Raw genomic sequence first — 27630 nt, 5'->3', positions numbered from 1 at the left:
TTTATTTTGAAGGCGAACCTCCGATTCCACTATAGTTATTCATGGTAATGTAGTTCCCAAAACACTGGTATAATTCCGTACGTAAATACGTAATTACGTAGATGCAACGCCAGGCGGATATGTGTCTTGCTTGTTTTTACCGAAAACAATAAATCTTTGAAACTTTTTTCAAAATTTTAATTTAAACAACAAATCTTTCGATATGATTCCCTGATAGCTTGACGTGATTATATATCGATGACAAATAATACTGTATCTACATATTGAATAATTCATGTTTTTAACTATAGAACTTTCGCGTTCTTTAAAACAAGGTTTTGTAGTTAAAGAATATGCATAGTTACGACATGGAGTAGATTTCTCGGCTTAATATTTGTATATGTTTGATTTACGTTATGAAATGTGAAAGGATGGACCAGGACTGACCTGAAGTTAACCAGCTAAACTAACCAGGCATGATCAAACAGTGTCAGTGACAGAAGGAATTTAGCTAGATGCGTGGTAGCAGCGAGTAGGCATGTTGTAGCCAGCTATACTACAGGCTAACACACCGAAATCCTTCAGATAGTATTGCGGTAATTTGACTAGTTAGCCAACTATAGTGGTCTCAAGTTCAAGGTCTCCACTACACTTTTGGGTGCAGTTTGAGTAGACCGTTTCCCCCCCGAAAACCGCATCAAGCGCAACGTCAGAAGAATTATCTCTCGATTTGCGGTCAAATGAAATGGTGACAAAGATGCTGCATATTCTACTTGTCCTTACAACGCTAGGTCAGTGATCATTCGATGTTTTTTTATTTTCTGTGTGGTGTAATTTGTTAATTTTAGAATGAGCTTGTTTAAGTATTTCAATATGCTTGTGTGATGAGTTAAGTATCAGAGACAACCTTGAGTAATGATACTGTAGCAGCTAACATCGATATGACTGCTTTGCTGAAGTATTTTCAAGATTTGGAGATCAAATTTACACTTTTCCTCAGTCTTTCTCTTGCTGGTCCCATACAGGCTGTGCTCTTGTTATACAGGCTGTGCTCTTGTTGTACAGGCTGTGCTCTTGTTGTACAGGCTGTGCTCTTGTTGTACAGGCTGTGCTCTTGTTGTACAGGCTGTGCTCTTGTTGTACAGGCTGTGCTCTTGTTGTACAGGCTGTGCTCTTGTTGTACAGGCTGTGCTCTTGTTGTACAGGCTGTGCTCTTGTTGTACAGGCTGTGCTCTTGTTGTACAGGCTGTGCTCTTGTTACTTGGGATGGGGTAGGTGCAGACGGTGAGTCACTCAGAATAGTACCAGCTGCAGATGGCTTTTCGTTCATCCGTCTAGTCCATGGGGACAGTGACTGTGCGGGGCGCGTGGAGCTACTACACGGGAATCAGTGGGGGACAGTGTGTGACAAAGGCTGGGACCTGACAGATGCTGACGTGTTGTGCAAGGAGCTGGGCTGTGGGCTGGCCGATAAAGCCATCCGTAGAGCTGCGTTTGGAAGGGGCACCGGAGAGATCTGGCTGACTCACGTCCAGTGTTCGGGCCACGAGGCGAGCCTGACGCGATGTCCCAGGGTTCTCCACAGTCCCAGGGCCGTCAACGGGAATCCCACCTGCACCCATGATAATGACGCTGGGGTGAAATGTTCAGGTGAGACTGAGTCCCAGGAGGATAGCCTGGTACAGATCAGTTGAAATTGTTTAAACAGATCTGGGGCCCCCATGCTAAAATAGTGGGGTTTTTGTTATGGGACAGAAAACAGTTCCACGTTGGAATGTAATTAAGTAATACATCTAACAATAGTAACGTTTTAAGAATTGATCATATGCTGTGAGGTGTTTGTACAGTGGTTCCTCAATTAAAAGTTGCATCATATGCGTTAGTGCTTGCCGTTAATGCTCGTTCAAACCACCAGAGGGCGTCTTTGAGCACTTCTACTCCATTTAATTTTAAGGGCTTTTGAAGCTGAGCAGAGATCACCATGCCATGCAATTGTGAGTAGAGGTCGACCGATTAATCGCAATGGCCGATTAATTAGGGCCGATTTAGGGCCGACACCCCTCACTCTATTCAAGACCACATTGTCTACCTCCATATGAGGCTTTCATTTAGAAAGGTCATAAAAAAAAATGATACTAAGACAATGTATTTCAAAAGAACATTGAAAAGTTTGTGGAAATGTGAAATTAATGTAGGATAATATTATAACACGTTAGATCTGGTAAAAGATCATACAAAGAAAAAAAAATACATGTTTTATATATTTTTTGTACCGTCATCTTTGAAATGCAAAAGAAAGGCCGTAATGTATTATTCCAGCCCAGGTGCAATTTAGAGTTTGGCCACTAGATGGCAGCAGTGTATGTGCACAGTTTTAGACTGATCCAATTAACCATTACATTTCTGTTCAAAAGGTTGTATCAAGACTGCCCAAATGTGCCTAATTAGTTTATTAATAACTTTTCAAGTTCATAATTGTGCACTCTCTAAACGATAGCATGGTATTCTTTCACTGTAATAGCTACTGTAAATTGGACAGTGCAGTCAGATTAACAAGAATTTAAGCTTTCTGACAATATCAGATATGTCTATGTCCTGGGAAATGTTCTTGTTACTTACAACCTCATGCTAATCACATTAGCCTTTGTTAGCTCAACCGTCCCGTGGGGGACCCACCAATCCTGTAGAGGTTTTAAATCTATGGCAAGACATGAAAATGGTTGTCTAGCAATGATCAACAACCAATTTGACAGAGTTTGAATAATTTTGAAATTAATAATGGGCAAATGTTGCACAGTCCAGTTGTGGAATGTTCTTCGAGTTACCCAGAAAGACTTCACAGCTGTAATCTCTGCCAAAGGTGATTCTAACATGTATTGACTCAGGGGTGTGAATACTTATGTAAATGAGATTTCAGTATTTCATTGTCAATAAATAGGCAACATTTTCTAAAAACATTTTTAATTGTGGGTAGATTGGTGAGGAGAAAAAAAAAATATTGAATCCATTTTGAATTCAGGCTGTAACATAACAAAATGTGGAATAAGTCCATGGGTATGAATACTTTCTGAAGGCACTGGATCTATCTCCCTGACAGGTGCACTGTTGATGCCCACCCTGTCCCTGCTCTCCCCTCACACCGTCTTCTCTCCCGGGGAGGCGGTTCGCTTCAGCTGTACTGTGGTACCGGGCCACCACCTAAATTACTTCATTCTGTCTACGAGGGGCATAGACACCCCGTTGATGACTCAGTGGGTGACCTTTGCCCAGTCCAGGGTGGAGTTTACTCTGTCAATCCTGAAGACTACTCAACAGGGCAGCTATAGTTGTCTGTACGGGATCAAGGGTATCGCTCCCTCCTCCTCCACGCTCACCTCTCCACCCAGCAACTTTATCAACATCACTGTGGGTGAGTCATCTAGGGCCTGTTCAGTTAGAGGAAGATGGAAGGGATTTGCTCCAATGGAAGAGGAAAAGGGGATTTGCTACAGTATGCTTTAAAGTTCATTAGGGCACAACGTAGAGAAATGTTTTTGCAACATAAAAAGGGACAACTTGTTTTTTCTTATTGGTCGAGTTCAGGACAGGTAGTACTGCCTCGTTTCACTCTGTTCTCCCTAATGAACTCATCTTTTATCATTTTGGTTTTGTCATGAGATCCTGACATCTTTTCCAGTAACAAAAAAAAAAAAAAAAAAAGTCTGACTTTGTTTTGTCATTTTGATCTGTCCTGTATGACGGGTCAAATTGATCCACAACCCCCTGTCTCCTTCCCATCTCGTCAGTGGAGCTGCTCACCCCTCTGCGCTGGTATAACACGTCCAACGAGGCTCCCACAGGCTCTGTCATCAAAGGCCACAGCTTCAACATCACCTGCTTCACTGAGAAGCAGTATCCTGGAGGTAGCTTAATTGATTGATACATTAATTGATTTTGATTTATTTGACCATTTAAAAAAATAAAAATAATAATACTAATTTGTCTGGTTTCTTGGACATTAAGCCTAGGCCTGGACTAAATTGCTCTTTCAATGGAGATTCTCCAATAAGCAAGCTTTTCAGTCTAGTGCTAAGCTGTCTCTGGAAAACTGGCCCGTATAGGCAAGAACAAGCAGTACATAGCTACATTTACTAAATCTATCCAGGATAACACAATATTAAAGATTGTTTTATTTCCTTATTGAGGTTCCTTCCAGCTGCGTCTGATCCGCTCCAACGACATGGTACACCAGTCACTGCCCGCCCTCACTCCCGCTGTCACCTTCAGCTTCTCAAACGCACAGCTCTCCAACGAGGGCTGCTATTACTGCCTCTATATGGTCCAGCTGGACGGGAGAACCTTCATGTCCCGGGAGAGCCAACCGCTCCCTGTCTCCATCAGAGGTGAGGGCAGGCCAGTCAGCATCTACGGCAGGGATGGACAACTGGCGGTTCCCCTTTTGAAGCCCTCGGATCAATTTCCCTCAAAATAGTAGAATAGAAAATATGCAATTTCAAAATGTTGGTGTGCATCAGCAGTTTGTTTGTTGTTATGTCACTGATAGTCAGTCAATTAGCCATGTCAGCAATATTTTTTGGGGGGGATTGCTAAATTAGTTTAGCGGCCAGCTATCTAAACTTGTTATCATGGTTGAATTACTGGCCCGGGGGGCCCCCCATTGATTTTGTTAGTCAGTCTCACTCATATCATTAAAAACTGCAAACATTTCCCCCCATGGCAAAATGTGTAGAATTGCAGCAAACTTACTTTAAAACTGCAACAATTTCTCAATGTCCATATAATGACTGTCTGTCCATCTCGGTTGTGTCCATAGATGTACAGTTCATTCGGGAAGTATTCGGACCCCTTCCCTTTTTCCACATTTTATTACGTTACAGCCTTGTTCTAAAATTGATTAATACATTTTTTTAATTTAAAAAAAAAATCCTCATCAATCTATACACAATAGCCCATAATGACAAAGCAAAAACAGGTTTTTAGACATTTTTGCAAATGTACAGTATCAGTCAAAAGTCTGGACACCTACTTATTCCAGGGTTTTTCTTTATTTGTACTATTTTCTACATTGTAGAATAATAGTGAACACATCAACACTATGAAATAACACATATGGAATCATCTAGTAACCAAAAAAGTGTTAAAATATATATTTTATATTTGAGATTCTTCAAAGTAGGAACCCTTTGCCTTGATGACAGCTTTACACACTCTTGGCATTCTCTCAACCAGCTTCATGAGGTAGTCACCTGGAATGCATTTCAAGATTTGTGTGCCTTGTTAAAAGTTAATTTGTTGAATTTCTTTCCTTAATGTGTTTGAGCCAATCAGTTGTGTTGTGACAAAGTAGGGTTGGTATAGAGAAGATAGCCCTATTTGGTAAAAGACCACGTACATATTATGGCAAGAACAGCTCAAATAAGCAAAGAGAAACAACAGTCCATCATTACTTTAAGACATGAAGGTCAGTCAATCCGCAACATTTCAAGAACTTTGAAACTTTGAAAAAACATAAAGCGAGATTAAACTGGCTCTCATGAGAACTGCCCCAGGAAAGGAAGACCCAGAGTTACCTCTGCTGCAGAGGATACATTCATTAGAGTTACCAGCCTCAGAAATTGCAACCCAAATGAAGAGTTCAAGTAACAGACACATCTCAACATCAACTGTTCAGTGGAGACTGTGTGAATCAGGCCTTCGAATTGTTGCATAGAAACAGACACCAATAAGAAGAGCCTTGCTTGGGCCAAGAAACACGAGCAATGGACATTAGACCAGTGGAAATCTGTCCAAAGGTGCGATTTTTGGTTCCAACCGCTGTAAGACGGGTGAAAGGATGATCTCTGCATGTGTGGTTCCCACTGTGAACCATGGAGGAGGAGGTGTGATGGTGCTTTGCTGTTGACACGGTCTGTGATTTATTTAGAATTCTAGGCACACTTAACCAGCATGGCTACCACAGCATTCTGCAGTGATACGTCATCCCATCTGGTTTGGGCTTAGTGGGACTATCATTTGTTTTCCAACAGAACACTGTGTACGGGCTATTTTTTTAATATTAATATATTTTAATTATATTTTTACCCCCTTTTCTACACAATTTCATGATATCCAATTGGTAGTTACAGTCTTGTCCCATTGCTGCAACTCCCGTACGGACTCAGGAGAGGCAAAAGGTCAAGAGCCATGCGTCCTCCAAAACACGACCCTGCCAAGCCGCACTGCTTCTTGACACAATGCTCACTTAATCCGGAAGCCAGCCGCATCAATGTGTCGGAGGAAACACCGTACACCTGGCGACTGTGTTAGTGTGCACTGCGCCCGGCCCATCACAGGAGTCGCTAGAGCGCAATGGGACAAGGACACACCAGCCGGCCAAGCCCCCCCCCCCCTAACCAGGACAACGCTGGGCCAATTGTGCGCCAACTTATGGGTCTCCAGGTTACAGCAGGCTGCAACACAGCCTGGGATCGACCAGGATCTGTAGTGATCCAGCTGGCACTGCGATGCAGTGCCTTAGACCGCTGCGCCACTCGGGAGGCTGTAAGGGCTATTTGACCAAGAAGGAGAGTGATGGAGTGCTGCATCAGATGACCTGGCCTCCACAATCACCCTACCTCAACCCAATTGAGATGGTTTGGGATGAGTTGGACCGCAGAGTGAAAGCAAAGCAGCCAACAAGTGCTCAGCATACGTGGGAACTCATTCAACACTTTTTTTTGGTTACTACATGATTCCATATGTGTTACTTCATAGTGTCTTCACTATTCCAAATCAAATCAAAGTTTATTTGTCACGTGCGCCGAATACAACAGGTGTAGACCTTACAGTGAAATGCTTACTTACCAATTGTGCGGGGGAGAAAAAAAGGTATGTGTGTGTGTAGGTAAGTAAAGAAATAAAACAACAGTAAAAAGACATTTGAAAAAAGAGTAGCAAGGATATATACAGACCTGTTAGTCAGGCTTATTGAGGTAGTATGTAGGTATGGTTAAAGTGACTATGTATATATGATGAACAGAGAGTAGCAGAAGCGTAAAAAGAGGGCTTGGCAGGTGGTGGGACACAATGCAGATAGCCCGGTTAGCCAATGTGCGGGAGCACTGGTTGGTCGGGCCAATTTAGGTAGTATGTACATGAATGTATAGTTAAAGTCACTATGCATATAAGATAAACAGAGAGTAGCAGCAATGTAGAAAAGAGTAAAAATAAAGAAAAACCCTTGAATGATTAGGTGTGTCCAAACTTTTGACTGAGACTGTATTGAACATAAGCAGCTTATTTACATAAGTATTCAGACCCTTTGCTATGAGATTCTAAATTGAGCTCTAGTGCATCCTGTTTCCATTGATCATCCCTGAGATGTTTCCACCTGTTGTAAGTTCAATTGATTGGACATGATTTGGAAAGGCTCACACCTGTCTTTTTAAGGTCCCACAGTTGACAGTGCATGTCAGAGCAAAACACAAGCCATGAGGTCGAAATAATTGTTCGTAGAGCTCCGAGACAGGATTGTGTTGAGGCACAGATCTGGGGAAGGGTACCAAGTACACATTAATGCCCATGATTTTGGATGATGTTCGACGTGCAGGTGTCCACATACTTTTGGTCACGTAGTGTATATTCATGTTTGTTTGTGTACATCATTGGTTGCGTCCACCCACCCTCAGACCTGGACGATATTAACCGTAATATAAAACATGTATCACTTCTCATATTGTCTGTCCATCTGGGTTGTGTGCCCCTCAGACCCAGACCCAGTGTTGAGCCCTATTGTGATCAGCTGCCTAGCTTCTGCTCTGGCCTTCCTCGTGGCTCTCGTCGTCATCATCATCGTTTCCAGAGTCAAGCTCTGCAAGAGACAGGAGAACCCCTTGGTGCTAGAGCTAGAGACCAGAACCTGTGAGTCCTTGTCTTGTATCGTCCCACTCCTAGCTTTTATCCTGGAATCCAGGTTGGGGTCAGTTCCATTTCAATTCCAGTCAACTCAGAAAGTAAACCCAATTTCATATTTTCCCTCATTGAAAATAATTTGACTTAAACTCTGCTGGAATCCTTACGGATAGAAACACTGGTGAAACTGGGCTTATCAGTTTGGATTCCTGGCCATCTTTGCTTACCACTGTCAAGTTAATTTAGAAGAATCATCCTGTATAACCACTAACAGACTGACGTGTCTATTAACATGTCTGATATGACCAACAGGTGTGGACAACATGTACGTTGCCTTGGGATGATGAGCTGGGCAGATATATTGGATAAAGAGAAGGACCATGTGTTTGTGAGAGAACCATCAAGATAGAACCCACAATGCAGACGTTCCTGAGCTGACAACCTTCTTCAGGGATGGGTCACAGACAGAGATAGTGACACAAGACAAGTACCAAAGCACTACGTAGGAGCCATACACACGACATCTACTAGAACCTGGTAGAATCCTGCATTAGAACATGACAACACTTGTAGGTAGATTTGTTAAGCCATCATCCATATACCAGGCACACTGTAATGAACACTACAATCAACTAACTATAAAAGGGCAATGACTACAATGACCCTATTGGACACTTTGGCCTTTCTAGGCCAGTTCTTATGCCAAAAATCAGCTACAACTGACGAGACTGGACATGAATTCGACTGAGCACTAAGTTCCAATGCCAATGATTTTAATTGTTAAATGATGGTTGAATAAGACTGACGGTCAGTTAAACTATTGACGTCAACAAGAGAACAGCAAACACTTGTTGGACTGAAGAAAGATTAACTTTAAGGCCTCAGCATACTTCAGTTCGGTTAGCCGAAGTCAGCTAGGCCAATTAAACGAGTGAGGTAGTGTACTCCCTTAAAAGACCTTCGCTTGAAAAACAAGAGGCATTAGTACTGTTTGTCCAGTTTGAGACGTCGTAGCCAGTATACACTTCCTCAAAATAGTCTGAATTAATCTAAGATACAGTAACTCAAGAAATCTGTATTTTTGACGTTTTTGCTCAGGAGACTTTAGTCACGTAATTTTTAATGTTTGGTGCAGTATTTCGCAATGGAAAAAAATGCATGACAACATGTCGGGTTGAAGACCGAAAAGCACCCTATCCCCTCAGCACTCAAATTAAGTGGACACTTCTGATGACGTGTCATGACAACTGACGAGTATACACTTGGAGGGCGAGGGAGGAAGGAATGATTTTTAAATGGACCGCCCTTGCCCGGAAATTCGTCACTCGTTTCTTTCCATTACGATTGACTAGTTGATGTCCATCTCCACTAGAGACTGACTAGTTGATGTCCATCTCCACTAGAGACTGACTAGCCGATGTCCATCTCTAGTAGACTGACTAGCCGATGTCCATCTCTAGTAGACTGACTAGCCGATGTCCATCTCTAGTAGACTGACTAGCCGATGTCCATCTCTAGTAGACTGACTAGCTGATGTCCATCTCCACTAGAGACTGACTAGTTGATGTCCATCTCCACTAGAGACTGACTAGCCGATGTCCATCTCTAGTAGACTGACTAGCCGATGTCCATCTCTAGTAGACTGACTAGCCGATGTCCATCTCTAGTAGACTGACTAGCCGATGTCCATCTCTAGTAGACTGACTAGCTGATGTCCATCTCCACTAGAGACTGACTAGCTGATGTCCATCTCCACTAGAGACTGACTAGCTGATGTCCATCTCCACTAGAGACTGACTAGTCGATGTCCATCTCCAGTAGAGACTGACTAGCCGATGTCCATCTCTAGTAGAGACTGACTAGCCGATGTCCATCTCTAGTAGACTGACTAGCTGATGTCCATCTCCACTAGAGACTGACTAGCTGATGTCTATCTCTAGTAGACTGACTAGCTGATGTCCATCTCCACTAGAGACTGACTAGCCGATGTCCATCTCCACTAGAGACTGACTAGCTGATGTCCATCTCCACTAGAGACTGACTAGTTGATGTCCATCTCTAGTAGACTGACTAGCTGATGTCCATCTCCACTAGAGACTGACTAGCTGATGTCCATCTCCACTAGAGACTGACTAGCTGATGTCCATCTCTAGTAGACTGACTAGCCGATGTCCATCTCTAGTAGACTGACTAGCCGATGTCCATCTCTAGTAGACTGACTAGCCGATGTCCATCTCTAGTAGAGACTGACTAGCTGATGTCCATCTCTAGTAGACTGACTAGTTAATGTCCATCTCTAGTAGACTGACTAGTTGATGTCCATCTCTAGTAGAGACTGACTGGTTGATGTCCATCTCTAGTAGAGACTGACTAGCTGATGTCCATCTCTAGTAGACTGACTAGTTGATGTCCATCTCTAGTAGACTGACTAGCTGATGTCCATCTCTAGTAGAGACTGAATAGTTGATGTCCATCTCTAGTAGAGACTGACTAGCTGATGTCCATCTCTAGTAGAGACTGACTAGCTGATGTCCATCTCTAGTAGAGACTGACTAGCTGATGTCCATCTCTAGTAGACTGACTAGTTGATGTCCATCTCTAGTAGACTGACTAGCTGATGTCCATCTCTAGTAGAGACTGACTAGTTGATGTCCATCTCTAGTAGAGACTGACTAGTTGATGTCCATCTCCACTAGAGACTGACTAGCCGATGTCCATCTCCACTAGAGACTGACTAGCCGATGTTCATCTCTACTAGACTCACTAGTTGATGTCCATCTCTAGTAGAGACTAACTAGTTGATGTCCATCTCTAGTAGAGACTAACTAGTTGATGTCCATCTCTAGTAGAGACTGACTAGTTGATGTCCATCTCCAGTAGAGACTGACTAGTTGATGTCCATCTCTAGTAGACTGACTAGTTGATGTCCATCTCCAGTAGAGACTGACTAGTTGATGTCCATCTCCACTAGAGACTGACTAGCCGATGTCCATCTCCACTAGAGACTGACTAGTTGATGTCCATCTCCACTAGAGACTGACTAGCCGATGTCCATCTCCACTAGAGACTGACTAGCCGATGTCCATCTCCACTAGAGACTGACTAGTTGATGTCCATCTCTAGTAGAGACTGACTAGTTGATGTCCATCTCCACTAGAGACTGACTAGTTGATGTCCATCTCTAGTAGAGACTGACTAGTTGATGTCCATCTCTAGTAGAGACTGACTAGCCGATGTCCATCTCCACTAGAGACTGACTAGTTGATGTCCATCTCCACTAGAGACTGACTAGTTGATGTCCATCTCCACTAGAGACTGACTAGTTGATGTCCATCTCCACTAGAGACTGACTAGTTGATGTCCATCTCCAGTAGAGACTGACTAGTTGATGTCCATCTCCACTAGAGACTGACTAGTTGATGTCCATCTCCACTAGAGACTGACTAGTTGATGTCCATCTCTAGTAGAGACTGACTAGTTGATGTCCATTTCTAGTAGAGACTGACTAGTTGATGTCCATCTCTAGTAGAGACCGACTAGCTGATGTCCATCTCTAGTAGATAAAGTTTGCCGTTTAGTATCTAGATTCTATGGGTGCCAGGGTTTTATATTTCACTCAGTTACCACATTCGCCGGTATCGCTGTAAGTTCTGTTCACCGTATGTTGCTGGGAATAAATACGAAATATTTATATTCTGTGATCACATTTTTATTCTCTACTAACCTGTATTCAATAAGTTAAAGAAAGAAATTACAGAAATCCTGTTTGATACAGAAGCATTTATTTAAAAAGTTGGGAGATTCATAGGAATGACTCAAAATGGCTGGATACAAAATATGTGAACAGTTACTGTCTTGCTGAAAAGTATTTACTTGTAGACTGCATCCTATTTATTCCCTATATAGTGCACGCGAACTACAAAAGTAGTGCACTATATAGGGAATAGGGTGCCATATGGGATGCAGACCGTGCTCTATAAACATTCTTGTGTGACCAAAGTGATCTCTGATAAAAAACAGACAAGTGTCTGGTAACCGTCAAAGTGAGTATTACAAAATGATACTGCAGGTGTAGAAACATGTTCTCGTGACGTCACCATAAGACATCTAACAGAACCACCTCACACACGGAACATTTGAATGACAATACGACCTATCACAACAATTGCATTTGCATAATAGTGTGAATGGAACCATTAACAGGTCAAAATGCTAAGGCACTTCATTTTCAACTTTAATGCCATTTAGAACATTGTAATTTAGAACTTTAATGCCATTTAGAACCTTGTAATTTAGAACTTTAATGCCATTTAGAACCTTGTAATTTAGAACTTTAATGCCATTTAGAACCTTGTAATTTAGAACTTTAATGTAATTTAAACAATCCAAACATAACAATTGATTTTCTTGTTCATGAAGAAAGCTTAACTTGTGTTTTTGATTCAAATAGACCATGCCCATTTCAAGCTTATCTTCCAAATACAGTTTTTCACAATAGTTAGGCAAGAGTCATTGTTGCTGCTTTGTAGTATACCCCCCCAGGACGCAAAGAGAATCCGAGGATACTGCTTATGTCTGACTAAGCCAGACTATACAACTAGATAGCACATTGTGTCAGGACATTTACACAAATAGCCATTACCAAATCATAATACACTACATGACCAAAAGTATGTGTACACCTGCTCGTCAAACATCTCTTTCCAATATCATGGATATTAATATGGAGTTGGTCCCCCCCTTTGCTGCTATGACAGCCTCCACTCTTCTGGGAAGGCTTTCCACTAGATGTTGGAACATTGCTGCAGGGACTTGCTTCCATTCAGCCACAAGGATTAGTGAGGTTGGCGATTAGGCCTTGCTCGCAGTCGGCTTCATCCCAAAGGTGTTCGATGAGGTTGAGGTCAGGGCTCTGTGTAGGCCAGTCAAGTTCTTCCACACCAATGTCGACAAACCATTTCTGTATGGACCTCGCTTGGTGCACAGGGGCATAGCCATGTTGAAACGTGTAAGGGCCTTCCTCAAACTGTTGCCACAAAGTTTGAAACACAGAATGGTCTAGAATGTCATTGTATGCTGTAGCGTTAAGATTTCCCTTCACCGGAATTAAGGGGCCTAGAACCATGAAAAACAGCCCTGACAATTATTCCTCCACCAAACTTTACAGTTGGCACTATGCATTGGGGCAGGTAGCGATCTGGCATCCGCCAAACCCAGATGGTGAAGTGTGATTCATCACTTCAGAGAACTGATTTCCACTGCTTCAGTCCAATGGCAGTGAGCTTTATACTTGTGTGTGTGTGGCTGCTCGGCCATGGAAACCCATTTCATGAATCTCCTGACGAACAGTTATTGTGCTGGCGTTGCTTCCAGGGGCAGTTTGGAACTCGGTAGTGAGTGCTGCAACCGAGGACAGACCATTTTTACACTCTAGGCGCTTCAGCACTCGGCGGTCCCGTTCTGTGAGCTTGTGTGGTCTACCACTTTGTGGCTGAGCCGTTGTTGCTCCTAGACGTTTCCACTTCACAATAACAGCACTTACAGTTAACCAGGGCAGCTCTAGCAGGGCAAAAGTTTGAGGAACTGACGTTGAAAGTGGCCATTCTGTTTGTCTATGGAGATTACATGGCGGTGTGCTCGATTTTATACCCATCAATAACAAATAGCCCAATCCAACAATTTGAAGGGGTGACCACATACTTTTGTGTATATAGTGTATTTCTGATTTGATACAATATATATATATATATGTAAATGTATTTACTATGAGCTGTGGACACTACATTTTTTGGGAGATGATGAAGACAGTACTGTGAGAAAGTGTCATCGCTATTACCCATAGTAGAAGCACCCTATTTTGGTAACATAGTTGTATGATAAAAGAATACTATACATCATCTAGTAGCTAAATACGAGTCTGGACGGGAGGAAATGTTCTGGCTTTCCTTTGGCAGAATCCATGTCAGTCACCTTTTTTATATAAACCACAAGCACAAAGAATGACAGGCATGGGATTTGCCTTAATACATCTGTCAAAATTTGAACACTGGGACATATTCATTCATTTTAAAAATGTTGTCCAATAGGAACATTTGCGATTTTATTATTAGTACTTCCCCATTTTGGACTGTTTTCTTAAAAATGTTCTGCCTAATGAACGCATCCCAGATTTTGGAAAAATGTGATTATTGGATTCTGTTAAAGGGGTTACTCTCTACGGACTCCATGTTGATAAATATGAAGTACAGGAACCCGGCTACGATCAGGAAGACCAGTAACTGGATCCAGAGGGGGACCAGTTTCCCAGAGCTCTCTGTTATTTCCTCCTTCACAACGACACCTCCAGACTTCACCACAGGCGTTGGTTTGGAGTAAGAGGAGTATGATGGTGTGTTGTAGACATGGGGCCTGAAAACAGGGGGGGGGGTTTAGTCTCACATGACTACATTCAGGTATGTGATCAGAACATAGAAAAGCAGGTTCTTAGCTAAGGGATAGGTCAGTTTCCATATACACTGAGTATACCAAACATTGTGAACAACTTCCTAATATTAGGTTGCACCCCCCCCCCCCCCTTTGCCTTCAGAACAGCCTCAATTTTATCAGGGACGTGGACTCTACGAGGTGTCTAAAGCATTCCACCAGGATGCTGACCCATGTTGACTGCAGTGGAGGCTGCTGAGGGGAGGATGGCTCATAATACTGGCTGGAATGGCATCAAACACACGGAAACCATGTGATGTATTTGATACCACTCCACTTATTCTGCTCCAGCCATTACCACGAGCCTGTCCTTCCCAATTAAGGTGCCAACAACCTCCTGTGGTTGACTCCAATGCTTCCCACAGTTGTGTCAAGTTGGCTGGATGTCCTTTGGGTGGTGGACCATTCCTGACACACACGGGAAACGGTTGAGTGTTGAAAAACCCAGCAGCGGTGCAGTCCTGACAAACCGGTGGGTTGGGGCACCTACCAAAACCCGTTCAAAAGGCACTACTCTTTTGTCTTGACCATTCACCCTCTGAATGACACACCTACACAATCCATGTCTCATTTAATCTCAAAGCTTAAAAACATCATTCTTTAACCCATCTCCTCCCCTTCATCTACACTGATTGAAGTGGATTTATAAGTGACCAATAGAGACTGACTAGGTGAATGCTGTCATGGAGTGTTCTTAATGTTATGTATGCTCAGTGTATATACAGTGCCTTCAGAAAGTATTCACAGCCCTTGACTTTTTCCACATTATGTTATTTAAAATTTATTAAATTGAGATTGTATCACTGGCCTACACACAATACCACATGTGAGGGTGGAATGTTTATTTTTGTTGTTTTTTTATTACAAATAATAAAGGAAAAGCTGAAATATCTTCCGTCAAGTATTCAAATCTAAATCAGTTCAGGAGTAACAATGTGCTTAACAAGTCACATAAGCTGCATGGACTCACTGTGTGCAGTAAGTGTTGAACATGATTTTTGAATGACTACCTCATCTCTGTGCCCCACACATACAGATAATCAGTCGAGAAGTTAATTTAAAAAAAATACAGATTCAACCACAAAGACCAGGGAGGTTTTCCAATGCCTCACAGAGGACACCTATTGCTAGATGGGTACACATTTTTAAAAAAGCAGACATTGAATATCCCCTTTGAGCATGGTGAAGTTATTTATTACACTTTGGATGTTGTATCAATTACACCCAGTCACTACAAAGATACAGGCGTCCTTCCTAACTCAGTTGCCGGAGAGGAAGGAAACCGCACAGGGATTTAACCATGAGACCAATGGTGAGTTTAATGGCTGTGATAGGAGAAAAATGAGGATAGATCAACAATACTAACCTAATTCACAGTGAAAAGAAGGAAGCCTGTACAGAATAGAAAACATTCCAAAACACATTGAGTACCATGCTCCATATTTTCAACCATAGTGGTGGCTGCATCATATTATGGGTATGCTTGTAATCGTTAAGGACTGGGGAGTTTTTTTTGGTTGATAAAAATGTTTACTGAATGGAGCTAAGTACAAGCAAAACTAGAGGAAAACCTGGTTCAGTTTGCTATCCACTGGGAGACTAATTCATCTTTTAGCAAGACAATAACCTGAAACAAGGCTAAATCTACAATGGAGTTGCTTACCAAGAAGAAAGTCAATATTCCTGAGTGGCTAAGTTACAGTTTTGACTTAAATCTTCTTAAATCTATGGCAAGACTTAAATGGTTTCCTAGCAATGATCAACAACTAATTTTACAGAGCTTGAAGAATTGTGAAAAGAATAATGGGAAAATATTGTACAATCAGTGTGCAAAGATCTTAGGACTTACCCTGAAAGACCTCACAGCTGTAATCGCTGCCAAAGGTGATTCTAAAATGTATTGACTCAGGGGTGTGAATACTTATGTAAATTAGATATTTCTGTATTCCATTTAAAACAGTTGCAAAAATGGCTCAAAACGTGTTCACACTTTGTCATTATGGGGTATTGTGTGTAGATGGGTGAGAAAAAAACACAAATATTAAAAAAAAATTGAATTCAGGCTGTAACAACAATGTGGAATAAGTCGAGGGGTATGAATACCTTTGGAAGGCACGGAATATGAATGAAGGATAAATGTCAGAAAAGCAGGAATCACATCCCTGAACGTTAGCATAGTTTCAGTATGTGTTTGTCATATGGTTCTTGTCGGCATGACAACGACCATAGGACTTGGCAAGACTTGGCATAAAAATAAAAAAAACAGATCTGGGACCAAACTATGAAAACAATATTATACATAAACAATTTGAAATCTTTCAAAACGAGAGACTCACTCATCAACGTATTGTCTTCCGCTGCTGTACTCTGGTCTTGATCTTGAATAGAGTTTGCTGCAAAGGATAGAGAAATAAGTGGATTCGTTTTTATTGGTCCACTTTAAATCAACTGACCATAAAAAAAAACACTGGATAACATAAAAATCTGTAAACAAACGTACTCATCCACAAAGTCCCTCTCACTATACTCTGGTCTTGACCTCATGTAGGGTTTTCCATCTCCTGAAGGCACTTCACTTATAACCTGCAAATATGAGAAACAGAATAATATTGATGGTAAGACTGTTTGATTTTCCATCTATAAAATTAGTTTATTTTTTATTTAACTAGGCAAGTCAGTTAAGAACGAATTCTTATCTACAATGTAGAAGCAACTACGAACAAATTAATCAACCCAAGGTTGGATACTTACTGGTGTCCGATAGGTAACATAAGTGACTTCTTCCTCTGAAATGAAGAAAAAGTAAACAAACATTCAGTCAGGTAACCTAGGTGTTAGAGCGTCGATCCAGTAACCCAATGGTCGCTGGTTCGAATCCCCGAGCCGACTAGGTTAAAAACCTGTCGCTGTGCCCTTGAGCAATGCATTTAACCTTCATTGCTCCTGTAAGTAGCTCTGGATAAAAGCATCTGCTAAACGACAAAAATATAATTCCTGATTTCCACTTAGCTCAGTCTAAAGATAGTATATGTATGCATAATGTAGCATTGTGCTATCATGTATGTATAACTTACGCTCTTCTCTGTAGAAGGTTTTGTCTGAGGATGGTTTTGTGACTTTCTTGTCTTTGGCCATGGCCTCTTTTAGCTTCTTCTCATACAGGGGCCTTGTAGTGTCTCAAAAAATGCAGAAATGTTAGATGTGGCTCAGTAATGCAATGAAACCATTGCTACATGACTATTATAATATCATCAATACATTTGAGACCGTCTGGTCATAGACATAACGTTAGTCTATTAGCCTACTCACTAGGCTAGGAATTATTAGCTACAGTAGCTAGCTAAAACATTATTCAGCTAAGGGCTGGGTAAGCATATCTAGCTATCGTTAACGTTGAAAAATGAAAGCATGTCTTACCAACGATAGGTCCGTGCTTAATTTCATACTCGTCCAACAGTTCCCTGATTTCTTGGTCAGACTTACTTCTCAGTGTGGCCATACTGTCAGCTATATATTTTGCTCTTTGATTGCAACGGAAAATTACTCGTGTTGACTGGCTACATTAACTACAGTTTAATTTGCAAAAATCAACAATGTTCTGGCACCACCCACTTCCACACATTGCTACCATAGAAATATTATGAATAGAACGGCCTTGGACCCTCTAACCACAAAGTTTCTAAAACCCGGAAGGGTAATATCGCGAGACTTCCGGGAACGCTTATGAAACGGGAACAAACAGTTTTTCATTTCCGTCAAAAACAACATTTTATCGAAGGAGTGCATTTGAATTGACGGTTTGCACATGCGCAGTTCGGTGCGAGACGACCTTTAGACCCGACGACGTGTTTCTAACGCATGAGATTAGCTAGCCAACATCGCCGTGTCATCGGGGATTTCTATTTGGATAAGATAAGAATGTAAATTGTTGATCTGTATTTGGAATTTTAAAAATATTTTTTTTATTTGGTTCTGGCCGCTCTTCATACTGTACTGTCTTTGGTACTACCCTGGCAGTTTGACCGGTACACTCGTAACGGTTGCCTGTTATTTTGTGATGCGATAATTTCAATGGTAATGTAGAGTTGTTCACTTAAATTATGTTACCTGATGTGGCTCATGCAATAGAATGTACGTATTGTAATGTCAATTGAGTTGGATCAACAAATCACAGCATAAGTAAGCATTTCACTGTTGGTCTACACCTGTTGTTTACAAAGCATGTGACAAATAAAATTAATTTGATTTATATTGATGGGTGCACTTCCTGCTTTTACTTCCTGCTTTGCTCCCATGGGTGGGTACACTCCCAATGACCACCAATCCGATCATTATACCGTCATTGACTTGAATGGCGGATGTCCGTTTGATTCATTCTATTTATATGATTGTTACAACGTTGTTTCAGGTTCCTCTTTTCTTTTTTTATAATAATAATTTACCCGTGACAGCAGCCTCTTAGGTATATCTTTTGCTCTGGCAAGAGTCACATAGTACCAGATAATTTAGACAATAAGGCTTATATTTGTGTGGAAAAGCTTTCTGTATCTTTGATGTAAAACAATATAAAAAATACTGAACCTTAAAGTTGAATGGGAATATAAATAGACCCCTTTTTATTATCCATCAAACAGATGAAGACATGTTACAGATGAAGACATGTTACAGATGACATGTTACTGAAGACATGTTACTGAAGACATGTTACAGATGAAGACATGATGAAAGTGACAGTAACTACAGTATAAGGAGATAGTATTCTCCTTACAAGTAAGCATTTTTTACTTAGCTGCTGCTACTTTATTATCTAATTATTTTCAGGCATAGGCATATTGACAATACAGTACAGTCTAGAGGTCGACCGATTAATCGAAATGGACGATTAATTAGGGCGATTTCAAGTTTTCATAACAATCGGAAAATCGGTAATTTTGGACACTGATTTTGCCGATTATTTTTTATTTTTTTACACCTTTATTTAACTAGGCAAGTCAGTTAAGAACACATTCTTATTTTCAATGACGGCCTAGGAACGGTGGGTTAACTGCCTTGTTCAGGGGCAGAATTTTTACCTTGTCAGCTCAGGGATTCAATCTTGCAACCTTATGGTTAACTAGTCCAACGCTCTAACCACCTGCCTCACGAGGAGCCCGCCTGTTACGCGAATGCAGTAAGAAGCCAAGGTAAGTTGCTAGCTAGCATTAAACGTATCTTATAAAAAACAATAAATCAATCAATCATAATCACTAGTTATAACTACACATGGTTGATGATATTACTAGTTTATCTAGCGTGTCCTGCGTCGCATATAATCGATGCAGTGCGCATTCGCGAAAAAGGACTGTCGTTGCTCCAACGTGTACCTAACCATAAACATCAATGCCTTTCTTAAAATCAATACACAGAAGTATATATTTTTAAACCTGCATATTTAGCTGAAAGAAATCCAGGTTAGCAGGCAATATTACCCAGGTGAAATTGTGTCACATCTCTTGCGTTCATTGCACGCAGAGTCAGGGTATATGCAACAGTTTGGGCCGCCTGGCTCTTTGCGAACTAATTTGCCAGAATTTTATGTAATTATGACAACATTGAAGGTTGTGCAATGTAACAGGAATATTTAGACTGATGGATGCCACCCGTTAGATGAAATACGGAACGGTTCCGTATTTCACTGAAAGAATAAATGTTTTGTTTTTGAGATGATAGTTTCCGGATTCGACCATATTAATGACCTAAGGCTCGTATTTCTGTGTGTTATGTTATAATTAAGTCTATGATTTGATAGAGCAGTCTGACTGAGAGATGGTGGGCACCAGCAGGCTCGTAAGCATTCATTCAAACAGCACTTTCGTGCGTTTTGCCAGCAGCTCTGCTGTTTATGACTTCAAGCCTATCAACTCCCGAGATTAGGCTGGTGTAACCGATGTGAAATGGCTAGCTAGTTAGCGGGGTGCGCGCTAATAGCGTTTCAAACGTCACTCGCTCTGAGACTTGGAGTAGTTGTTCCCCTTGCTCTGCATGGGTAACGCTGCTTCGAGGGTGGCTGTTGTCGGTGTGTTCCTGGTTCGAGCCCAGGTAGCAGCGAGGAGAGGGATGGAAGCTATACTGTTACACTGGCAATACCAAAGTGTCTATAAGAACATCCAATAGTCAAATGTATATGAATTACAAATCGTATAGAGAGAAATAGTCCTATAGTTCCTATAATAACAACTACAACCTAAAACTTCTTAGCTGGGAATATTGAAGACTCATGTTAAAAGGAACCACCAGCTTTCATATGTTCTCATGTTCTGAGCAAGGAACTTAAACGTTAGCTTTCTTACATGGCACATATTGCACTTTTACTTTCTTCTCCAACACTTTGTTTTTGCATTATTTAAACCAAATTGAACATGTTTCATTATTTATTTGAGGCTAAATAGATTTTATTGATGTATTATATTAAGTTAAAATAAGTGTTCATTCAGTATTGTTGTAATTGTCATTATTACAAATACATTTTTAAAAATCGGCCGATTAATCGGTATCAGGCTTTTTTTGGTCCTCCAATAATCGGTATCGGTATTGAAAAATCATAATCGGTCGACCTCTAGTACAGTTGTTAGAAAAAACTGTATTTGGTCCAGATCACCAGTCCAAGTCCAGTAGGTCTGTTGTCCACCAGAATGTCAAAAGTCCAATCAATGTCAAAACGGCCATCTTCAGCAGGAACTTCAGCACCCTCAGACACTACACAAACACAGTGTGTCAGAGGAATCCATCAATTTCATGAAGCCCTTTTTACAGAAAGTTGTGGGTTAAAGACTTACTCGGTCTCTCTTGCTGTGTGTCCGAGGTATTTTGCTGAGATCTTGTAGTTCTCCTTGTGGCTTCTGACTCTCAGGCTCTCGCTGCTCCTGAAATAGACACACTGCATTGTCATGTGCTGCTGCTGGTGGCTGAGAGAGAGAGAGAGAGAGAGAGAGAGAGAGAGAGAGAGAGAGAGAGAGAGAGAGAGAGAGAGAGAGAGAGAGCTCTCACTTCAAGCCTTGCTGTAGAATCCAGGTCCTCATCTCTGTCAGATGAGCTGTCGACGAAATCCGTGTCACTGCTGCTAAGAACGTAGTAGACAGACAGTAATATAGGAAATTATTTCACTTATCTATCTACCACAGTGACAGTACAAATGACATGTCTTGTTCAAGTAGAAATAGGCATTTGCTGGTTTGCGTGTGTCTTGAGTAATTTTATGGAGGCAATTTCCCTTACCTGTCTGTATATTCAATGACTTGAGGCAGGGGATCCATGCAGAACTGAACTCTAGGCTTCCTCCCTGAAAAAGCACCTTCCGTTTCCATGGCCTCCTTCTCCTCTTCGTCATTATAAAACTTGTAGAATGCCTCGATTCTCACTCTCTCTTGTTTCCAACTCCTCTCCTCCTCTTCTTCATCATCTGCAAATTGTTCCTCTCCGACTGTGATTCCGCTCCCCTCATACTTGTAATCTAGAATGAAACCACTCCTGTCCATGTTATTATCCCCTGTGTCCCAGCTTATATTGGTGTGAAGGTGGTTCTCCAACTTTCCTTCTAGCTCCGGCGGGATTTCTCCAAGATACTCCTCTTTACCCCAAATGCAAGTTTCCCTTTTGTTCTTTCTTAGTTCAGTCTCCAACGTACAAAATTCTCCGGGAAAATTATCCTCAGAGTCAGATGATGACATGTTGCCTGTACTCCTCTTACCCCTGTTACACCTGGTTACCTCTGCTGTACTGGTTCCAGCCTCATTGTGAAGGGTAAAAGTGGGGACATCGGAGATGGTGTCTGAAAGATGCAGGTCAGCAACACTCTGCTTGGAGCTGTTCTCCTCTCCACCCTCCCAGTCAGGTAGAGGTGAAACATGAGATCTGCAGTCTCTCTGAGGAATACCCTGGTATCTTGGCAGGGCTGGGTGTTCTTCATTATGCTTCCCTGGGTCTTCATCCTTCTCATCCTTACTGGAGCTATCAGCTTCAAGATTGTCTTCAATAATCTTGCCCGTGCTAATGTCAATATTGATATTACACATCGCACAATCTGCAAAATCTTGTTCGCCTTCTACGCTCAGAGAGATAGCAGGTCTCGCATCTTCCTTTTCGTCTTCCTCTCCCTGTACATGGCTATCCTTCTGCTCGGTTATCTCTCTCTCTAGGTAGACATTCTCATCTATCTTTAAATGACCCTCAGAGGGACCAGACAGTGTGCTCCCATTTTTGTTTTGCTCTCTCCCTTTCCCTCCATCCTTGTCGTATTCACTTGGAGAGAAGTCAGAGGGGTAATCTGCAAAGCTTTCACCCGCCTCTTGGTGGTCGTCCCCTAGGAAGTCCTTAATTTTCTCCTCAAGCGGGTGTTCCACAAAGGTATTGACCATAAGAGATTGCAGATTCTGTGTTGCTGCGGGATCAGGACAATCAGAAACAATCTCTGGAGCTCCATGTTCATCTTCCTCTTCCTCTTCATTCTCCTGGGGAAAATGTGGGGAGAGTAAGTTCACTTCTTTCTTTCCCTCTTCTCTCTGGTTTTCAGTGATAGAGCTTGTCAGGACCTCCAGGTCTGAATCAGATGATTTCTCTTGGTTTTCTTCAGCCGTCAGTCTCTCCTCTTCTTCAATCCCTTCACTTATATCTGCTGTGATCTTCATGGTGTCATCTTCAGTAACACCCTCAAAACAACTCACATCACTGTTCTCGTAAGCACCTTGCTCTATGTTTCTGATGTTAGGGTTTTCCCTCTCCTCTTGGGCAAAAGGTTGTCCTGTAGTTACGATATTTTCTATATTCTCTTTGTCGTAGTGAACAACCACAGACCTACCCCCTGGGGAGCCAATGTTCTCTATTCCTGTGTCCTCTTCTTCTCCTGAGTCCATCTCCTCTTCATCTTCCTCCTCCTCCTTGCCCTCTTCCTCCTCCTCCTGCTCATTTCCCTCCTCTTCCTCCTCATTGCCCTCTTCCTCCTCCTTGCCATCCTCCTCTTCCTTGCCCTCCTCCTCCTCCTCCTCTTCCTCATCTTCCTCCTCATTGCCCTCCTCATCTTCCTCCTCCTTGCCCTCCTCATCCTTGCCCTCCTCCTCTTCTTCCTCCTCCTCCTCCCACTTCTTCTCATCATCAATATGTTGTGTATCCTCTTCAGTCAAACTCACATCATATGTCTTCACTGAGATATGGTCAGGTACAGTTCCAGTTTCTCCACCAGGCTCTTCCTCTTCCTGTCCTTCATCCACATCTTCCTCTTCCTCTCTCAGCACTGGTAATCTTGCAGAGGACATTTCTGTCTTGGCTTCGTCAAAATAAAGAGGCTCAAAGTCGAACCCTCCTTCAGGGAAAGATGGGAGGGATGTGTCTGTAACAACAACATCAACATGGCGAATAATGACAGACAGAAAACCAAAGCAATAATATATTTCTTGTAACTTTCAGGAAATGATTGTACTAAATGTCAGTGAAGTTAAATGCTCTAGCTTCGACCTGCATAATGCTCACCTGAAAATGCATCCGTTAGCAAATCAGCAAAGTTCTGTTCCATCTTCTCTAGGTAATAGGTTAAGTCAAACTACATGTCATAAAATTTCTGTGCCTTTTAAGTTATTCAGTTTACCAAGAGACACGTTTTGGCAACATTTGAAAGCATCTTTTACAACAAAATTCTTCTGATTTCTGACAGGAAGAGAGTGTGTTAGGTTTTTTCGTCTGTTATTGCTTCAACTAGCTTCCTGTCAAAATAGGGGATGCAGAAATAGATCAAAACACATCGACAAGTAGTGACAGACAGGACAAAGAGAACAACAAAATAATTTTAAAAATATGCAAATTGAAATGTCACAAAACCCAAGTCTGTTAAAAGGATTTGGTTGTTCATAAATAAAGTCACATGTAGGAAGATGTTGATGTACTCACCGTAGATTTAGCACATAAGCCGTGTTGTGGTTTACTTTCCGATGTCTAACACAAGCCCCAGCCCTCCCTCCCTCCCTCCGAGATGTAAGCTACCACTTCCACCCTGCCTGTGTCTGGCTCTATCAAATGAAGCATCGTCTGTATAGGGCAGGCCCTAATTTATACTCAACAAAAATATAAACGCAACATGTAATGTGTTAGTCCCATGTTTCATGAGCTAAAATAAAAAATCCCAGAAATGTTCCATACACACAAAAAGCTTATTTCTCTCAAATTTTGTGCACAAAATTGTTTACATCACTGTTAGTGAGCATTTCTCCTTTACCAAGATAATCTATGCACCTGACAGGTGAGGCATATCAAGAAGCTGAACAGCATGATCATTACACGGGTGAACCTTGTGTTGGGGACAATAAAAGGCCACTCTAAAAATGTGCCGTTTTGTCACACAACACAATGTCAAAGACGTCTCAAGTTTTGAGGAAGCGTACAATTGCCATGCTGACTGTAGGAATGTCCACCAGAACTGTTAACTGAGAATTTAATGTTAATTTCTCTACCATAAGCCTGCCCAGGACCTCCACATCCGGCTTCTTTACATGCGGGATATTCTGAGACCAGCCACCCGGACAGCTGATGAAACTGAGGAGTATTTCTGTCTGTAATTAAACCCTTTTGTGGGGAAAAACTCATTCTGTGTCACGATCGTGTGGTGGATTGACGGACCAAAACGCAGCTTTAGGAAAATAAGCCATGTCCTTTTTATTTACGAAGAAGGCAAACGAAACAAACACACTTACGAACTAAACAAAACAAGAAAACGATCGTGAAGCTAAACAACGATGTGCACACACAGGCTACAAACGTATCACATAGACAACTACTCACAACAAATGAAAGCCTATGGCTACCCTAAATAAGGCTCCCAATCAGAGACAACCGAAATCAGCTGTCTCTAATTGGGAACTCATTCAGGTAACCATAGACTCTCCTAGACAACTAAACATACATAGACAACGCTAGACACATGTACTCAACACAAACCCATATACTACACCCAACAACCCCTTTACCATAGAATCACCCAAAACCAACAAAACACAAACATTCCCCATGTCACACCCTGACCTAACTAAAATAATAAAGAAAACAAAGAATACTAAGGCCAGGGCGTGACATAACCCCCCCCTTAAGGTGCGAACTCCGGGCGCACCATTACACAGTCTAGAGGAGGGTCTGGGTGGGCTTCCATCCACGGTGGCGGCTCCGGCTCTTGTTGTGGTCCCCACGTCACCACAGTCCCTAACCGCCTCCTTAGCTTCCTCCAAATGACCCCCCTCCACATTAACCCCACTGCATTAAGGGGCAGTTCCGGACTAAGGGGCAGCTCCGGACTAAGGGGCAGTACCAGGGTAAGGGGCAGTACCAGGGTAAGGGGCAGTACCAGGGTCAGGGGCAGCTCTGAACTAAGGGGCAGTACCAGGGTAAGGGACAGCACCAGGATAAGGGACAGCACCAGGATAAGGGGCAGCACCAGGATAAGGGGCAGCACCAGGATAAGGGGCATCTCCGGACTGAGGAACGGCAGCTCCAGACCGAGGGACGGCAGCTCAGATGGCGCTGGGGAGACGGATGGCTCAGATGGCGCTGGGGAGACGGATGGCTCAGATGGCGCTGGGGAGACGGATGGCTCAGATGGCGCTGGGGAGACGGATGGCTCAGATGGCGCTGGGGAGACGGATGGCTCAGATGGCGCTTGGCAGACGGGCAGTTCAGGCATCGCTGTGCAGACGGCAGACTCCTGCCGGCTGAGGCGCACTGTAGGCCTGGTGCGTGGTGCCGGGACTGGTGGCACCGGGCTGGGGACACGCATCTCAGGGCTAGTGCGGGGAGCAGCAACAGGACGCACAGGACTCTGGGGACACACAGGAGGCTTGGTGCGTGGTTTAGGCACTGGTGGTAAAGGGCTGGAGACACGCACCATATGGCTAGTGCGTGGAGGAGGCACTGGTGGTACTGGGTTAGGGCGGGGAGGTGGCGCCGGAAATACCGGACCGTGCATGCGTACTGGCTCCCTTGAGCGCCGAGCCTGCCCAACCTTACCTGGTTGTATGCTCCCCGTCGCCTGACCAGTGCGGGGAGGTGGAATAACCCGCACCGGCCTATGTAGGCGAACCGGGGACACCATGCGTAAGGCTGGTGCCATGTACGCCGGCCCGAGGAGACGCACTGGTGACCAGATGCGTTGGGCCGGCTTCATGACATACGGCTCAACGCTCAGTCTAGCCCGGCCGATACGTGGAGCTGAAATGTACCGAACCGGGCTATGCACGGGTACAGGAGACACCGTGCGCTCTACTGCGTAACACGGTGTCTGCCCGTACTCTCGCTCTCCACGGTAAGTACAGGGAGTAGGCGCAGGTTTCCTACCTGACTTCGCCACACTCCCTTTAAGGCCCCCCCCAAGAAATTTTTGGGTTGTACTCACGGGCTTCCAGCCTTGTCTCCGTGCTGCCTCCTCATATCGCCTCCTCTCGGCTTTAGCTGCCTCCAGCTCTTCACGAGGAAGGCAATATTCTCCCGGTTGTGCCCACGGCCCCTTACCATCCAGTATCTCCTCCCATGTCCACGAATCCTGTGTAGGTGGGTCCTGTTGCCGCTTTCCATGCCGCTTGGTCCTGTAATGGTGAGTAGTTCTGTCACGATCGTGTGGTGGATTGACGGACCAAAACGCAGCTTTAGGAAAATAAGCCATGTCCTTTTTATTTACGAAGGCAAACGAAACAAACACACTTACGAACTAAACAAAACAAGAAAACGATCGTGAAGCTAAACAACGATGTGCACACACAGGCTACAAACGTATCACATAGACAACTACTCACAACAAATGAAAGCCTATGGCTACCCTAAATAAGGCTCCCAATCAGAGACAACCGAAATCAGCTGTCTCTAATTGGGAACTCATTCAGGTAACCATAGACTCTCCTAGACAACTAAACATACATAGACAACGCTAGACACATGTACTCAACACAAACCCATATACTACACCCAACAACCCCTTTACCATAGAATCACCCAAAACCAACAAAACACAAACATTCCCCATGTCACACCCTGACCTAACTAAAATAATAAAGAAAACAAAGAATACTAAGGCCAGGGCGTGACATTCTGATTGGCTGGGCCTGGCTCCAAAGTGGGTGGGCCTATTCCCTCCCAGGCCCACCCATGGCTACGCCCCTGCAGTCATGTGAAATCCATAGATACGGGCCTAATGAATTTATTTAAATTGACTGATTTCCTTATGTTAGCCTGAGTTAGAGATTAATCCAAAGTAGAATTTATTCTACATCACAA

The 27630-nt window shown here is 42.8% G+C and overlaps 3 protein-coding genes across 5 annotated transcripts; 1 reads left to right on the top strand and 2 right to left on the bottom strand.

The window, feature by feature from the left end:
• The first annotated feature begins 102 nt into the window (after positions 1-102).
• LOC129829518 (uncharacterized) lies at positions 103-11562 on the top strand. Its single transcript, XM_055891249.1, has 7 exons — positions 103-770; positions 1255-1629; positions 3077-3388; positions 3765-3881; positions 4164-4361; positions 7726-7878; positions 8182-11562. The coding sequence occupies exons 1-7, from the start codon at positions 725-727 to the stop codon at positions 8211-8213; spliced, it is 1233 nt and encodes a 410-aa protein (XP_055747224.1). The 5' UTR covers positions 103-724; the 3' UTR covers positions 8214-11562.
• Positions 11563-11634: 72 nt separating this feature from the next.
• Positions 11635-18137, bottom strand: LOC129829520 (emerin-like). The gene is made up of 6 exons (XM_055891251.1): positions 17770-18137; positions 17427-17528; positions 17104-17138; positions 16853-16935; positions 16689-16745; positions 11635-14277 (listed from the first exon to the last, which is right to left on the bottom strand). The coding sequence occupies exons 1-6, from the start codon at positions 17849-17851 to the stop codon at positions 14055-14057; spliced, it is 582 nt and encodes a 193-aa protein (XP_055747226.1). The 5' UTR covers positions 17852-18137; the 3' UTR covers positions 11635-14054.
• Positions 18138-18934: 797 nt separating this feature from the next.
• LOC129829517 (uncharacterized) lies at positions 18935-24329 on the bottom strand. Of its 3 annotated transcripts, none has more exons than XM_055891245.1 (6): positions 24268-24329; positions 23854-24083; positions 21607-23713; positions 21379-21451; positions 21168-21254; positions 18935-21087 (listed from the first exon to the last, which is right to left on the bottom strand). In XM_055891245.1, the coding sequence occupies exons 2-6, from the start codon at positions 23894-23896 to the stop codon at positions 20986-20988; spliced, it is 2412 nt and encodes an 803-aa protein (XP_055747220.1). In that variant the 5' UTR covers positions 23897-24083; positions 24268-24329; the 3' UTR covers positions 18935-20985. The 3 variants fall into 3 exon arrangements, with proteins under 3 accessions (XP_055747220.1, XP_055747221.1, XP_055747223.1); XM_055891246.1 differs by having other exon boundaries at positions 21379-21448; XM_055891248.1 differs by lacking the exon at positions 23854-24083 and having other exon boundaries at positions 24268-24308.
• Positions 24330-27630: the final 3301 nt, after the last annotated feature.

Source organism: Salvelinus fontinalis, chromosome 31 (assembly GCF_029448725.1).
Source record: "Salvelinus fontinalis isolate EN_2023a chromosome 31, ASM2944872v1, whole genome shotgun sequence".
Lineage (NCBI taxonomy): Eukaryota > Metazoa > Chordata > Actinopteri > Salmoniformes > Salmonidae > Salvelinus > Salvelinus fontinalis.
This window is presented reverse-complemented; position numbering and strand designations above follow the sequence as displayed.

Bases quoted from the DNA above. Each gene is read 5' to 3' on its own strand.
- LOC129829520 (XM_055891251.1), bottom strand. From the start codon at position 17,851: ATGGCCACACTGAGAAGTAAGTCTGACCAAGAAATCAGGGAACTGTTG. The intron at 17,529-17,769 runs GTAAGACATGCT...GCATTTTTTGAG, and splicing joins TAAGCACGGACCTATCGTTG to ACACTACAAGGCCCCTGTAT. The intron at 16,936-17,103 runs GTAAGTATCCAA...TCATATTTGCAG, and splicing joins ATGTTACCTATCGGACACCA to GTTATAAGTGAAGTGCCTTC.
- LOC129829517 (XM_055891245.1), bottom strand. From the start codon at position 23,896: ATGGAACAGAACTTTGCTGATTTGCTAACGGATGCATTTTCAG. The intron at 23,714-23,853 runs GTGAGCATTATG...TTGTTGTTACAG, and splicing joins GCTAACGGATGCATTTTCAG to ACACATCCCTCCCATCTTTC. The intron at 21,255-21,378 runs GTGAGAGCTCTC...TGTCTATTTCAG, and splicing joins ATTCTACAGCAAGGCTTGAA to GAGCAGCGAGAGCCTGAGAG.
- LOC129829518 (XM_055891249.1), top strand. From the start codon at position 725: ATGGTGACAAAGATGCTGCATATTCTACTTGTCCTTACAACGCTAG. The intron at 771-1,254 runs GTCAGTGATCAT...GGGATGGGGTAG, and splicing joins ACTTGTCCTTACAACGCTAG to GTGCAGACGGTGAGTCACTC. The intron at 3,882-4,163 runs GTAGCTTAATTG...TTCCTTATTGAG, and splicing joins TGAGAAGCAGTATCCTGGAG to GTTCCTTCCAGCTGCGTCTG.